The sequence below is a fragment of the Sciurus carolinensis genome, chromosome 13, assembly GCF_902686445.1.
Source record: "Sciurus carolinensis chromosome 13, mSciCar1.2, whole genome shotgun sequence".
In the NCBI taxonomy this organism is placed as follows: Eukaryota; Metazoa; Chordata; class Mammalia; order Rodentia; family Sciuridae; genus Sciurus; species Sciurus carolinensis.
In genome coordinates this window covers 76,027,928-76,044,917 of record NC_062225.1, presented here as the reverse complement: position 1 = coordinate 76,044,917, position 16,990 = coordinate 76,027,928, and the positions used below count along the sequence as shown (strand labels likewise).

At 33.6% G+C, this 16,990-nt stretch overlaps 1 protein-coding gene across 1 annotated transcript in view; it reads right to left on the bottom strand.

Moving 5' to 3' along the window:
* The window catches only part of Atad2b (ATPase family AAA domain containing 2B), a 160,867-nt gene that overhangs the window by 77,898 nt on the left and 65,979 nt on the right, over positions 1 to 16,990 (bottom strand). The window contains 4 exon segments of the mRNA XM_047522251.1: positions 7,891 to 7,979; positions 10,960 to 11,134; positions 12,761 to 12,876; positions 14,811 to 14,922. Of these exon segments, the coding sequence (XP_047378207.1) occupies positions 7,891 to 7,979; positions 10,960 to 11,134; positions 12,761 to 12,876; positions 14,811 to 14,922 (492 nt within the window).

The following is a 16,990-nucleotide window of genomic DNA, read 5'->3' as shown; positions in this document are numbered from 1 at the left end:
TGTATTTCCTTGGTTACAGTTATTCCTGGGTATTTTTGTTTGTTTATTTGCAGCTATTGTGAATGGAATTGCTTTCCTAATTCATTTCTCAGCAAGTTCACTACCAGTGTATAAAAATACTACTGATTTCTCTATGTTGATTTTGTATCCTGCAACTTCACTGAATTCAGTCCTAATAGTTTTTGGTAGATTTTTTAGTTTTTTCCATATAGAGAATCATATAATCTGCAAACAGTGACATAACTTTTTCCCTTCCAATGTGTATGCCTTTATTTCTAGCTCTTTTAATTCCTCTGGCTAAAACTTTCAGAGCTATATTAAAGAAGGTGAGAGTAGGCATCCTTGTCTTTTTTCAGATCTTAGAGAAAACATATTAAACTTCACCCCATTCAGCATGAAGCTGGCTATGGATTTGTCATATGTAATTTCTATTATGCATAGCATTAGCCTTCTCTACCTAATTGGTTCAGCACTGTAATCATGAAGGGGTGTTAACTCTAGGAAATGCTCTTTTTCATCTATCGAGATGCTCAAATGATTTCTGTCCTTCATTCTATTGATATGATAAACTGTGTTTACTGATTTGCATATGTTGAATCATCCTGGAATGAATCACACTTGGTCATAGTGAATGGTATTTTTTATATGCTATTGGATTTGATTTGTTGGTATTCTGTTGAAATTTTCTGCACAAAATGTTTAGTGGGGTCACTGGGTCTGTAGTTTTTTGCTGTTGCTGTATCTTTGGTTTGGTATCTGAGTAATGCTGACCTTGTAGAATAAGTTTGGAAGAGTTCCCTCACTTTCATTTTTTTTAAAATAGTTTCAGAAGAATTGATATTAGTTCTTCATAAGTTTGGTAAAATTCAGCAGTGAAGCCATCAGTCCTGGGTTTCTCATTGTTAGAAGCTTCCCCCCACCCCCTTGCAGTATAGGAAATTGATCTCAGGGGTACTCTCCCACTGAACTACAACCCCAGTCGTTTTTTTTATTTTTTGAGATAGGGGTCTCCCTAAATTGCCAAGGCTGGCCTTGAATTTATAATCCTCCTGCTTCAGCTTCCTGAATAGCTGGGATTACAGGCATATGCCTCTGTGCCTGGGAATGCTCTGTATTTCTGTGGTAGTGATAGTAATGTCTCCTTTATCATCCCTAATTGTATTTATTTGGGTCTTTTTTTCTTGGTTAGTCTAGCTAAAGGCTTGTTGGTTTTACCTTTTCAAAAACCATCTCTTACCAATAAAATAAACAAATAAACCATCTCTTCCTTTCATTGATCTTTTGTATTTTTTTAACATTTTGCATTCATTTCTGCTTTGATCTTTTTCACCTTTTCTTCTACTAATTTGGGGTTTGGTTTGTTGTTGCTTCTCTAGTTCCTACAGAAGCATCATCATGTTGTTTATTTGAAATCTTTCTATTTTTTCTATGTAGGCATTTGTTATTATAAACTTCCTTCTTAGTACTGCTTTTGATATATCCCATTGACTTTGGTATGCTGTATTTCCATTTTTAATTGATTTGTGAATTTGTTTTCCCTTTTTCTTGCAGTACTATGGCTTTCCACATGCTAGGCAACACTATACCACTGAGCTACACACCCAGACCCTGAGAAGTTTTTTATTTCCTTTTTTATTTCAGTGAGGCATTATTTATTCAAAATTGTATTACTCGGTCTCCATGTATTATGTAATTTCTAAAATATCTTTTGTTGATTCCTAATTTTATTCCATTATACTTTTTCAGTTACTTAGTTACTCATTCATTTCCAAGAATTGTCAGATTCTTTTTCATAATATCTATCATTTTGCTAAACATCTTGTTTATATCATGGATATTTTTTCCTAACTTCATTAAATTGCCTATCTAGATTCTTCTGAATCTCACTCAGTTTCCTTATTCTTTAGAATTCTTCATAGGGCATGTTGTCAATATCCTTTTCTTCAAGGCTTATTGCTTAAGAGTTATTGTGTTCCTTTGATGACATCAGTAACCTTACTTTTTCATATTTCTTGTGACCCTACAATAAGAGTGGCACATTTGGTAGATGAGGTGTCTCTACCACTTTTATAGGTGGCTCTCATAATAAACTGCTTTCTCCTAAAGATATGGTTTGAGATGTCACTTTGGTAAGCTATGTTGGCTTTGGTTCTAATTGGTTGCCACAGTATAATCTCCCCATGGCTTCTTCATATATAATCAATGCATTTGGCTATGGTCCATGTGGCAGCAGGGTCTAAAAGCCCTTCTGTCCCCTGGGGCCATACTAGAGTACAGGCACAGAGAAACAGGAATAGGCCTGCGGTTGTGTGGCAACGCCAGCAATGGGAGTGATGGCACCAGAAACACGAAGCATGTTGGATGTTTCTTCAACACAGTGGCATGCCCATGAACTCAGCAGTGGACTGGGTGAATAGGGACTGTTCAAGGTAGAGGATAAATGTGACCTGTATCTGCAGTTAAACTGTGATGGCAGCTTGGACTATCTGAATGGCTTGGTGGACCAGGTTGGGAGTTCTTGGGTGGATTGTGGCAAGAGCTTCAGAGACTACACACCCTAACTGCCAGCTGCAGGACAGGGTCAATATACATCACTGTATATGTGGTCTGTCAATAACTAAAACAACATTATGGGAGTATGACTATATTTGTAAATTAAACATACTCCTGAATAATCAGAGGGCCAAAGAACAAAGGACAAGAGAAATTAAAAATTATTTCAAATTAAATGATAATGAATATAATGTATGTCCAAAACTGTAGGAAGCAGCAAAAGCAATGCTTAAAGAGGAATTTATAACTTTCTATGTCTATGTTAGAGAAAAAAAAAACTTTTCAATCAATTTCTAAGCTTCCATCTGGAAAAAAGAGTTAAATCCGAAGCAAAGAGAAAGAAAAGATACAAAGAGACTTTAAATGCATTTTGCTATATAAAAGAAGCCAATCTGAAAAGGCTATCTGTTTGATCTAACTATACTTGTTTCTGAAAAGGCAAAATTACAGAGACAATAAAAAGATTAGTGGTTGGAGATAATAAGGGATTGTTATAAAGAAATTAAGGCAAATTTCATGACATAGGAGAAATGGACAAATTCCTTGGAAAATAAACTACCAAACAAACATACTGACCAAGAATAAACAGAAAATTTGAACATCCCTTTATCAACTGAAGAAATTTAACTTGCTTTATTTTATGTTTTTGTCCATGCTGGGGATTGAACCCAAGGCCTCATGCATGCTCAGCAAGTATTCTACCACTAAGCCACATCCTAAGTCCAAGAGATTTAACTTGCTATTAAAAACATTCCCACAAAAAAAAAAAAAAAAACTTTCAGTGGTGAATTCTCCCAAACACCTTTAAGAAAGGAATAACACTAAATTCACATCAACACTTGCAGAAAACAGAGGAGAAATATATCGTATCTAATATAGATCAAAATTACCTTATTCTAAAACCAAATGCAGATATTAAAAAAAGTAACTATACATACACCACGGTTGGGTCATTGATGTATCACAAACACAGATCCTGTACTACGGATTGAATACAGGGGTGCTTTACTATTAAGCTACATCCATGCCCTTTTTATTTTCTAGCAATTCTCCTGCATCAGCCTCCTAAGTTGATGGGATTACAAGCATGTACCATCACACACAGCAAAAATACTTTTTTAAACATTAGAAAGTTGAATCTAACAACCATTTTTTAAAAAACATTGTATTGGACACAATTTTCTCTCTATTTGTGTATTTCTTTATTGCAGTACTAGGACCAAACCTGAGGTATGCAAGGCAAGCACTCTACCACTGAGCTACAGCTCCAGTCTGAAATTTTTTTTGGGGGGGTGGGGAAAGGCAGTTAAGAGGGATTGAACCCATAGGTGTTTAATCACTAAGTCACATTCCCCAACCCTTTTTTATTTTTTATTTTGAGACAAGGTCTCTCTAAGTTGCTTAGGGCCTTCATAGGTTGTTGAGGTTGACTCTGAACTCATAATACTCCTACCTCAGACTCCCGAGTCACTGGGATTATAGGTATGCACCACCAAGCCCAGCTAACATTTTTTAAAAGGGGTAAATAGGAGCTGGGGACATAGCTCAATAGTAGACTGCATATTTAGCATATGAAAGGCCATGGACTCAATCCCAGCTCTGGAAAACAAACAAAACATAAAATACTGAAAAATAAAAAGGATAATATAAATGAATAAGTGTAGTTTATCATAACACAAAATTTAACATCTAAAACTAAAACAAAATAATACTCTATTAATAAAGGAGAAAATTCATATAGTCAATTCAAAAGAAACATAAGAAAAGTACATTACAAAGTTTGAAATGATAGCATAAGTAAAATAAACTCTGACATCAAAGAAGGAATGTAGTCGCAATTCATTAATCTGCTAAAGGACACCCCTGAAAAATCTACAGTTAAGGTCACATACAATGATAAAGAATCTCAATGTCTTCTACCCAAAACAGGAAACAAAGCAATGATTTCAATTATCACCACTTTTTCTTTTTTTAACTATAGATTCTAGATAGAATAAGAAAAAGAAAAAAAAAGACTGAGATTGGAAAGGATGAAGAAAAATTGTCATTTGAAAACAACATGATCAAATGTGTATAAAACATGATTGGATTAATTAGAAGGGAAGAGCAAAAATTATCATTATTTGCAGAAAACAGATTGGAAGGGAAAAAGTATTATTTACCAACATAATAATTAAGTATGTATAAAACTCCAAGGGATCCACAAAATACCTAACAGAACTAATAAATGAATTTAGCAAGGTTGTAGATACCAAGTCTAGAAAGTCAATTTCAATGTTAGAATACCAGCGGTAAACAATTACATAATAATAATTTTTTTTTTTTTTTTTTTTTTTTTGTGGTGCTGGGGACTGAACCCAGGGCCTCGTGCTTGGTAGGCAAGCACTCTACCAACTGAGCTATATGCCCGGCCCTATAAAATTTTTTTAAATTAATATTAAATAAACAACAGGATATTTAGGAATAAATTTAATAAAACATATATATGATACATACGATACACTAAAAACTAAAACACAGCAAAAGGAAACCTAAGACTATTTAAATAAATGGAGAGCTATACCATCTTCATGGATTATAAGACTAATATGGTTAAAATGGCAATTATTCCTAAAGAGATACACAGATCACCAATAGACTTTTTTGAAGATAAACACCAATAGACTTTTTTGAAGAAACTAACAAACAGGTTTTGAAAATGTATATACAACTAGGTGTGGTGGCACATGTCTATAGTACAACAGCTTGGGAGGCTGAGGCAGGAGGATCACAAATTCAAAGCCAGTCTCAGCAACTTAGTGAGGCCCTCAAAAACTTAGCAAGGGGCTGGGGTTGTGGCTCAGTGGTACAGTACTTGCCTAGCATCCGTGAGGCCCGGGGTTCAATCCTCAGCCACATAAAAAAATAAAATAAAGGTACTGTGTCCACCTACAACCTAAATATATATATATATATATATGTGTATATATATATATATATATATATATATATATATATTTTTTTTTTTTTTTTTTTTTTTAACTTAGCAAGACCCTGTACCAAAATAAAAAATAAAAGGGCTGGAGGTGTAGCTCAGTGGTTGAGCACCCCTGGGTTCAATCCTCAGTAAAATAAATAAATATATGTGAATATAAATAAATAAAATGTATATACAGCTGGATACAGTGGCCCACACCTGTAATTTTAGTCACTGCAGAGACTGAGGCAGGAGGACTGAAGTTTGAGGCCAGCCTCTGCAACTCACTGAGACCCTGTCTAAATGATGTACTCACAGAGTGTCACAGGGTTCAGTTCCCAGTACAAAAATTACAAATAATGAATGAATAAATAAATAAATATGCATATAGAAAGGCAATGAACCAATAAAACCATTTTGAAAAAGAAGAAGGTTGAAAGACCTGACATAATGCTACAGTAATCAAGACAGGGATGTACAGATAGACCTATAAAGCAACAAAATCAACTAACAAATCTAGGAAGAGACACAACTCATCTGGACAATTATTGACAAAGATGCCAAGTAATTTACTAGACAAAGTAACCTTTACAATAAACCATCCTTGAATAAATGGGTATCTGTATGAAAAAACAAATTTTCAATTCACAACTATACCATCTATAAAAATTAACTCAAACTGTTACCTCATACTAACATACAAGCATTCATTTAAAATGAATCATGTACTTAAATGTAAGAGCTAAAAACATTAATATTTTAGAAGAAAATTGTTGGCATATTGGTTTAGGCAATTTTTCCAAAAGATATGAGACATATTTTAAAATGTACATAATGGCATTATAAAATTTTAAATTTAAATCTTTGCTATCCAAAAGTGATAGCTAAACAAACAGAACTGCAAGACATATTTTTTGGGGGAGGGGGTGTTCTGGGAATTGAACTCAAGGGCACTCAACCACTGAGCCACATCCCCAGTCCTATTTTATATTTTAGAAACGGGGTCTCATTGAGTTGCTTAGCACCTCACCCAGTTGCTGAGGCTGGTTTTGAACTTACAATCCTCCCACCTCAGCCTCCAGAGTTGCTGGGATTACAGGCATGCACTACCACAGCCAGCTCTGCAACCCATATTAATAGGAAAATTTCCAAAATAGATCAAACAGTTTTCATAGAGAATATATAAAGAAAAATGTATCACCAGAAAACACTCAGTGTAATTTTTAAAGGACAGGGGATTTCAACAAGATTTCACAAAAGAAAATATAGAACATAGGCAATAAGCACAAACAAAAATCCTTAATATTATTAGTCATCAGAAAAATGTAACTGGATCCACTCCTAGATGCCTCCATTAGAACAGCTCAAGTTAGAAAGCAATAATAACAACTGTTGCCAAGCATGAGAAGCAACTGGAATTCTTACACATTACAGGAACATATAATAGTACAACCATTTTTTAAAAACAATAGACAGCTATCTTATAAATTAAACATGTTTACCATAGGATACAACCATTCCTCTTGGGTATTTACCCTACAGAAAGGAAAAGATGAGTGCACACAAAAACATATATACAAATATTCATGGTAGCATAATCAAAAATAAAAATAATCCAAATCTCCATCAGATGGTAGAGGTACACATGCATATATACACCAAAGAATATTACTGAGAAATTAAAGGGACAAAATATTAGTGTACATGGCATGGATAAATTTCAAAACATTATGCAAATTTAGAATTAGGCAACTTTTTCTATGAAGGATCAGAGAGTAAAAGTTTTAAGTTTCTTAAGCCATACAGTCTGTGTCACAACTACCCATAAGTTTGCTTTGCTTTTTTTTTTTTTTTTTTTTTTTTTTTTTTTTTTTGTGGTGCTGGGGATTTGAACCCAGGGCCTTGTGCTTGCAAGGCAAAACACTCTACCAACCGAGCTATACCCCCAGCCTATAACTTTGCTCTTATAGCACAAAAGCAACCACAGACAATGCTCAAGGAAGGAACATGGCTGTGTTCCAATATAACAACATTTACAAAAACAGGCAGAGGGATGAATATGACCCATAGAGTGTGGTTTGCTGACACCTGTGCTAAGTGAAAGAAGTGTTCCTTAAAAAAAGAGGGGCCAGGGCTGTAGCTCAGTGGCACAGCACTTGCCTAGCACATGTGAGGCACTGGGTTCAATCCTTAGCACAACATAAAAATAAACAAATAAAATAAAGGTATGCTGTCCATCTTCAACTACAAAAAAAAAAAAGGAATACATTTTAAAATTCTCTGTAAGCCTCACAGTACTTAGTGAAAAGCTAATAAAGCTATCTTAAATACTACATCAATGAGTAAAAAGAAGCCAACCTAGTCAAATTAGGAAAAAATACCTGTGAATCTGATCTTGTCTACTAGAGCGAACTGGAGCTAATCCATCTATTTCATCAAAAAATATTATAGAAGGTCTCATCAAATATGCCTAGTAAAAAGAAAAAAATATTGTTTATTTTATTATTTTCAGTTTTAAATTTAATTGTTGAATTTTCTTAAAAGTAATATAAGCAAATGGTACAACATGCAGTAGGTTCTATAAAAGAGTTAGGTAGTAAAAAAGAAATCTCTTTGCCACCCAAGTCAACCACAAGGTAACATCCTAGTAAGCAACTACTATTTTCAGTTTGTTTATCCTTCCATACCTATTTAAACATTCAAATGAAAATGTGTTCTTATAACATAAAAAAACAGTACACTATACACATTCCTTTTACCGTGTAATAGCAATTTTTATTGTTTGATTGTTGGTAGTGCTGGGGGTGAACCAAGGTCCCCATGCATGCTAAGAAAGAGCTCTACCACTGATCTACAACCCCTAACCCTAACATCTTTTTTTAAATATAACAATATATCTTAATTAGCTTCCACATATTTTCCTATCATTTGAAAAATTCGAAACTATCAGCATTTTTTTTAACCAAAAGCAAACATTTCGTCTAGCCCTACTTACCAATAAAACTATGAATCAGAAATAAAGTAAATCTAGATTTAAAAAGCTACAAGATTTAGGGCCACAGTTTTGAATGAAAACAAGTTATACTTCTATGCCCAGCTTCAACTGACGAAAAAGGAAAAAGGTCAAAAAATTTTAAGTAACAGTTTGGGGTTGTGGTTTAGTGGTAAGAGTGCTTGCCTAGCATGTGTGAGGCCCTGGGTTTGATCCTCAGCACCACATAAAAATAAAATAAAGGTATTATGTCTACCTACAACTGAAACAAAATATTAAAAAAATTTTTTTCAAGTGAGTTCATTAGATAATATGCCTGCATTCCTAAACCAATTCTCTACTCTTCTCTCTTCTTCCTTTTTTTTTTTTTGAGCTATAGTGGGAATTGAGCCCAGGATATGCTAGGAAGTGCTCTACCACTGAGAGCTATATCACCAGCCCTTTCCTTATTTTATGTTTTGAGATGGGGTCTCCCTAAGTTACCCGGGCTGGCCTCAAACTTGCACTACTCCTGCCTTAGCCTCCCAAGTAGCTAAGATTACAGGCTTGTGCCCCACACCTGGCTATGTAATTTTACATTTATATTTTTCAATTCTTACTAAATTTACTTGGAGTATTCAGATTGCATATGTTTGACTTCCCACTAGACACCTGAAGGTAAGAATCTTACCTATCCTCCTTCTAAATCTGCTACCTAGAACATAAAAAATTTTGATAATAATAATAATTCTTAAATATTTAAAATGCTTTACAAATAACCAAGGACTTTTACACACATCAACTCAGTAATGGGTGATGAACAAATACTTGAAAGCATTTTGTACTTCATATTTATTTGCTTAGACATAATCAGTATAAACTGAACTGCCAAATATGATCAGCTTCCTTCACTAACTTAATCACAAGTAAATTTGTATCAAGACCAATTTCCATAAGGTATAGAAAAATAGCTATTCTTGGCGGGGTTGGCGGGAAAAAGGGTCTTAACCTGGTGAAACCTGCTCTCACCAGCTTTGGTCATGAACTCCAGGACTCAAGTGATCCTCCCAGTGTCCCAAAGTAGTTGGGCTGCAGTCAAAAATGTTAGGAAATAACATTTTTAAAGTTACTGCTATATGTAAAAAGTGGAGATAGCCTACACAATATTCATTCACCTCACTCTGCCTTTTAAAATAATTCATTTATTACTGAATTCATTAATCAATATGTTTGAAATTGGGTGTGCTTTGGATAAGTGTCTCCCAAAGGTCCATGTCTTAAAAGCTTGGCCCCCAAGGTGGTGCTTAATTTAAGAAGTGACAGAAGCTGTACGAGGTGGAACCTAGTAAGAGATACTCAAGTACTGAGGGCATGTCCTTGAAGAGGGCTGACTATAGGACCCTGTCCTCTTCCTCTTTAGCTTTTTGCTTTCTGGATGATAAGGTAAGCAGCTTTGCTCTAACAAATACTCTCACCATGATGTGCTTACCGCCCTCCCAGAGGGCCCAAAAGAAGGGGTCAATCAACCATGGACTGAAGCCTCTAAAACTGTAGGCCAAAATAAACCTATTCTCTTTATAAGTTAATAACCTCAGGTATTTTGTTATATAGTAACAAAATCGACATACAACTATGAAAATAAATAACATACTATTTTTTGAAACTTTTTTTCACAAATATCCAACATTTTATGCCTGTATTATTTCCTCAATTGGATTATAATCTATTATCATACTATATCCTAGGTTCTCAAAAGTACCTAATATAGTATGATGTGCTTGGTGGTCACTTCAATAAATGTTTTATAAATCATCATAAATATTCAAAAGTATTAGTAAAATTGATATGTAATACAATGAGCCTTCCATATCCATGGGTTCTACAATCATGGATTCAACTTCAGATCGAAATGTATAAGAAAAAACCTGCATCTGTACTGAACATGTACATTCTTTTCTTGTCATTATTCCCTAAATAATACATAACCTAATGATGATTTAAGATGTACAGGAGGATAGCTAGGCACTGTGGCCCATGTCTATAATCCTAGTGACTTGCAAGGCTGAGGCAGGAGGATCACAAGTTTGAGGTCACTTGCAGCAACTTGGTAAGACCCTGTCTCAAATTAAAGCATAAAAAGGAGTAGGGATGTAGCTCAGTGGTAAAGTACCCCTAGGTTCAATCCCCAGTACCAAAAAAAAAGGCATATATAGGAAGATACATAAAGACTATACATAAATACTAAGTTGAATATCTGCAAATTCTGATGTCCTTCGGGATTCTGGAACCAATCCAATCCCCCCACAGATAATGAGGGAATAATATAATATAATAATAATATAAGGCATACAATTTCAGATTATTGACCCTAAATTTCAAATAATGATTGGAAAATATGCCTCCTCATAAATTGTAATTGCAGGCAAACTGTACTAATGTTATAAAAAAAGATATTTTCCATTTAGCTGATTTCTCTTACCTGATCAAAAAGAAGCCTAAGTTGCCTTTCAGACTCACCAACCCACTTGCTCAAACAATCTGCTCCTTTTCGCATAAAAAAAGCCACCTTTTTGTCTCCTTGACTGCATTCATTAGCTAATGCTCTGGCGACCAAGGTTTTACCTGTGCCAGGAGGGCCATAAAACAGACAGCCCCTAGAGGAACAAAGAGTTTTTTTAAGAAAAAAAGAGTAAATTAATCTTTTCGTCACTGACAAAGAATTTAAAAGGACATTTCTTCCCTGTGCAATTTTAGATTATAATTATTAAGCATTGACAAAGCTTTTTCCAGTATGCAAACAAGTTTCACTTTGCTGAGTCTTCAAAGCACCAATCTTTGGTAGGTAAGAAAATACAGGGCAACTTGGCAAGAAAAAAGTAAAATTTTAATTGTGTTTCCCTATGATCCAGTAATTTCACATCTTAGAATATATTATACAAAAATATTCAAAGTGGCATGGGCCTATAGTCCCTGATATTGGGGAAGTTGGGAGTAAGAGGTTCTTTTGAGCCCAGGAGTTTGATGCCAGCCTGGGCAACACAACCAGAACCTGTCTCTTTAAAGAAAAAAAATTGGGGAATGAAGATAGATTTAAATAAGTATTCAATAAAGCAAGGTTTTCTAATAGTAAAAAATTTGAAAAATAAATGCTATTTAATAAAAAAGGGAAAGTTAAATGAGATGTTCCATCTATAAATTAAAAAATTACCAAGGTGTCAAAAAGAATAACATTATTGATATGGGAAGAGGTCTGGAATATGTTGTCGAGTGAAAATCAGAAAGTTACACATGAGTATCAATTAATAATCTCATTTGTATTTAATATGTACACTGCATATATAGGTAAAATATAAATTTAAAATATGCATAAAAGAAACCTATAAAAAATATACCAAATTTTTCATCTCTAAGGAACAGGGTTACCATTATGTTGAAGGTGGGAAATATGAGAGCACATTTTTTTTGCTCACAACTGTTTTGTTTAAGTTTCTCCAAAGGCTATACTACTTTAATAACTTTGAAAAAAGTAATATGATTTTTAAAATTTAAGTTAAATCATATAAAAGACAAACAAATTGTTATTTTGATGTTGAAAAGCCACTATAAAATTAAAGGTCAATTTTTAATCCACTCAAATAGAAGATAACTATTAATACAATTTTCCATATCCTTAAAAACATGGAAAATAAGTTAGAATGAAATCTGAATAAAAAGCACTTCCTCTATGTAAACATTTACCAGTTTAAATCTAGCAGTCTATATGTATATCTTCAGAATTACTTTATTATTCCTAAACTCCTTTGACATAATTTCTCATAGCCTTTTCTAATGGTTTAACTATCAGAATTAGTTTAGCTAAACACCTCATGATCAGACATAATCTGATAATAAAAAATAAACTATCAAGCTTAACCTATCATCAAGTCAAAGAAACACTTAAATGAAATTGCACTTCCAAGACTAAACATCATATAGCACCAAACTCAATGCTCTTAGGATGCCAAATTCAGGAAAATCCATTTGAGCAACTCAGTTGTTTATTCAGCGACTACATAAAGAGTCTTATCTTGTGCCTGACTCCTAACTCCTAAAATGGAAATTTCAAGAGCACACTTATTTCCATAGCTTCTGAGCCCTAAAATAATAAAATTTCATTCCTAATTGTCATTGCTAGAATATGTCAAGTAAATACATGAGAAATATTTATAGTAATAATCATTTACTAATTACTTAAAATTTGATAAATTAACAGTAGTAACAGTAAAAAATATCTAACATACCTGGGAGGCTGAATTTTAAATTTTTCAAAAATTTCTGGATATAAAAGTGGGAATACTACCATCTCCTTTAGTGCATGAATATGCTGACTCAATCCACCTATGCTATCAAATCGTACCTTGGAGAAAAAAAGAAATATTTTAATAAAATAATCTTAGAGAATTTTTGAAATTTATAAAATTGTTTTATGATTCAGAAACACATGCAAGTCTTCAGCAGGAGATTTTGAACATCAGTACATACAAATATGAGTACAAAAATGAAATCAATAATAAAATTCAAGTTTACATTTCAGGTCAGGCAAATACCAACCATTACTAACTCAGGAACAAGATTAATGCCCAACCTAAACACTGAGTATCTGTAGGAAATGTTATGTTTATATTTTAATAGTTTAAACACCTTTCAAACTATCATATATCTCATGCTTCTCAGTAGGTATAATAGTGTCCCTCTGGGGGCAAACGGATTAAAAACGGAGAGAAAAATCTTAGTTTTCTGGCCCTCTAAAACTGTCTAACAAATCTTATTCTTTAATATTTAATTTCTCTAGTTAGAAGTTTTTCTACTATAGGACAACAATTAAACAGAGTAACACCAATCTATCATAAGAAGTAACAAAGATTATTCCTCTCACCATGATAGTTTAAATAGCTGAAATACTTTGTAAAGGAAAAGTGTATAGAAAAAAAATGCTTAAAGGAAATTTTATCAAAATGTTAATAGCTAATAGTTAATATAGTTTAAAACAGTTAATTGCCTCTGAATGTTGGATTATGGTAGATTTTTTGCCCCTTTTTATTCTGTTATGGTACTTAAAATTGTTTTACAATGAACATATTACTATAAGAGAAAAACCTTAAGTAAAATAGAAAATTAAAGTACAGGTTAAATAACAGAAACATTCGAAAAGAAGCTAAATTTTCCTGTATATGAGGAAATATGTTACTCTAATTGATAGAGACATCTCAAGTTAATAGATTCAAGAAAGTAAGGTGCTAATAAACTAAATAAGTGAAGATCATAAGGTAAGATACTCTGAGAAAATGTATTATTTTCTAGAGCTTTTGGAAATACTTATACACTGAAATTTCTTTAGGTCCTCGATAGTTAAATGAACGTTTTACTCTATAAATTCAGATTGGAGTACATTTTCAAATATATGTACAATTCTATTTGATAATTTCTTTTAAATCTCTCATATGGAAATCAGTTAAACATGTTATATAGAAATACATAAGGAACGAGAAAAAAATAAAAGTTCTTGATTGTACAGTAATCTTAGTCCAAAGTATTCCCCAAGTAAGACACTACTAACAGTGGAAATAATCTTCTTGCTGTATATTAGTCCATCAATTTTTTCTTAATGCCAAAACCAAATAACAATTGCCTGCAAGTTACTTCTTGTGGTATATCACAGACACCTCTGTAACTAACTAAACCATCTTCCCATCTCTCTCGTGACTTCTCTTACATACCCTACTTCAGCTAATGGAGTCATCCACTATCCATCCAATCTACCCATTCTCTATTTATTCATTTAAGCTAGAAACCTGGGTAATAACCTCAACTTGTTTCTGTCATTTTCCAACAGCAATTAATTGACCAAATTCTGTTATATTTTAATTCAATCTTTAATTCTCTCAACTCTACTTCTTTTCATTGTTAACCTTGCTTTCTACCATTATTCCAGATTACTAGCCTGCAAATGACATCCAAATCAGCCTTGTTTGTTGCTTAACAACATCATAGCCAGAATGATCCACCTAAAATCAGTTTATAAGTAGCTTCATTGTTTATGGTTTATGTGGCCCCTCGTAACCCTCTCAGGCTCATTCCTACCTGTTATGTTCCAGTAACTGAAATGGGGGGAAAAAAACACACACCTGAATAAGCATCACAGATGACCAGGGTTCTCAGGTTTCTCAACATATGAAACATTAATAGTCTTTGTATCTTTAAAGTTTCTAGTTTTATCATACATCGCTTTCTTTGAAAAAAAGAAAACTTTTTTCAAAAAGTTACTTCTAGAAAAACATTTACAGAACTTACTGATTTATCAATATTCATTGGATCAACATCAGCCAAGCTCGCACCCACTTTCACTCGTTCTCGGAGAATACCACTAGCTAAGTCTTCTGCTCTGAAGTTCATAGGCAAACACCTGAAATTCATAAAAATCCAAGTTAACAGCATTAAAATTTCATATTTTTTAAAAGATTTTCCTGTAGTTGTAGAGGGACAGAATGCCTTTATTTGTTCATTTTTTATGTGGTGCAAAGGATTGAACCCAGCACCTCACACATGCTAGGCAAGCACTCTGCCAGTGAGCTAGAGCCCCAGCTCTAAAGTTTCACATTTTTAATGCCAAAATAAGTTGATATCTTTGAAGCATTTTCATCTTTCTCTCTTCTCATAACCTAGAAAATAACAAATAATTGTATATTCTAAATTACTTTTCCTGTTTTCAACTGTCCACAAATAAGAGTTATTCACAGGTAAACAAGACATTACTCTATTTGCCCAAAGTGCCCAAACTATCCCAATATAGGAAAAAGTCTTAATGTAACGAATATTCCATATTATATAGCTATAAAATAAATCTATATTTACTAGGCAATTTAATATCAAAATAAGGTCAATATTATAATACTTAGATTCATGCTCCAATTTTGAGGATATGCCCATCAGTTTTTGACTCAAGAAATTCCTTTCCTTTTGTTCAGAAAAAAAATCAATTCTAGATCACATCTTTAGAACTAAATTGTATCTTCAATATAACTGCCTTAAAAGAAATATCTAGCTACCTAAAATCCTATACTTCATAATTTTGATTATGTTACCCCAAGTAAAAGTAATCTACTTTCTCTTTTAACCTTGAGTAATGCTATGGTTTGAGTGTGGTTTGTCCCCCAGGGTCCATGAGTTGGGAGTTTAGTCCTTACTGTGGTAATTTGGGTGGTAGGATCTTTGAGATAGGGTAGCCGGAGATAGTCCTTTGGTCACTGGAGACACACCCTCAGAGGGGATTAACATAGTTCATGTGAGACCCTCATTGGTACCCTGTCTCAGATTCTGACTACCTATCTCACATGCTTCCACCATGGTATCATCTGCTATGATGTAATGCAGCCATCACCAAGGTAAACACCGTGATGTTTGTACTTTTAGCCTCCAAAACCATAAGTTAAATAAATTCTTTCTCTTTAGAAATTATCCAGTTTCAGAGATTTCATTATAGTAATATAGTAATAGAAAAAGGACTACTACAGGTGAATATCAAAATATGACATAAACGGCCTCAAAAAAAAGCACCATGATGATAGTAGACACTTCTGAATCCTAATTAACTGTAAAAATATATCCCCAAGATTACCAGAATAATTCAAAGTAAGCCAGGTTCAGTGGCACACACCTGTAATTCCAGTAGCTTAGGAGGCTAAGGCAGGAGGATAATGAATTCAAAGTCATCCTCAGCAACTTAAAGAGCCCTAAGCAACTTTATGAGACCCTGTCTCAAAATAAAACCTAAAAATGGCTAGGGATGTTGCTCAATTGTTAAGACCCCTGGGTTCAATCCCAGGTACCAAAAAAAAAAAAAAAAAAAAAAAAAAAAAGAATTCAGATTAAATAGACTTTAAATTATTTTATTTAAACTTAAGCCAGACACAGTGATATGCACCTGCTGTCCCAGTTAATCAGAAGGCAAGACAGAAGGATCCCTTGAACCCAGGAGTTTGAGGTTAGCCTGGGCAAGATCCCATCTGAAGAAAAAACCAAACAGAAAAAAAAAAAAAAAAAAATCTAAGATTTCCCTTACATCTTCTTTCCATCATCCATGACAGACTCTTTTATCTTTCTTTTTTTTTTTTTTTTTTTGTTTTTCATAGTGGGGATTGAAAGCAGGAAAGTTATACAACTGAGCTACATCCACAATCCTTTTTTTTTTTTTGAGACAAGGTCGGTCTCACTAAGTTGCTGAGGTTGGCCTTAAACTTGCAATCCTCCTGCCCCAGGCATGTGCCACTATGCCCACAGAGGGATTCCTTTGTAGCATACAATCAACACCAATCCAAACCTGACTCTAAAACCTGCTAACTAAAATCTTGGTATTTCTATAATGTACATATAAGGCCAAATTACAAAAATGCTTTGCTAAATGTCCATTTTCTAAATATAATATTTTCCTTATTATACATATAAGCTAGAAAACTAACACAAATTTTTTAAAA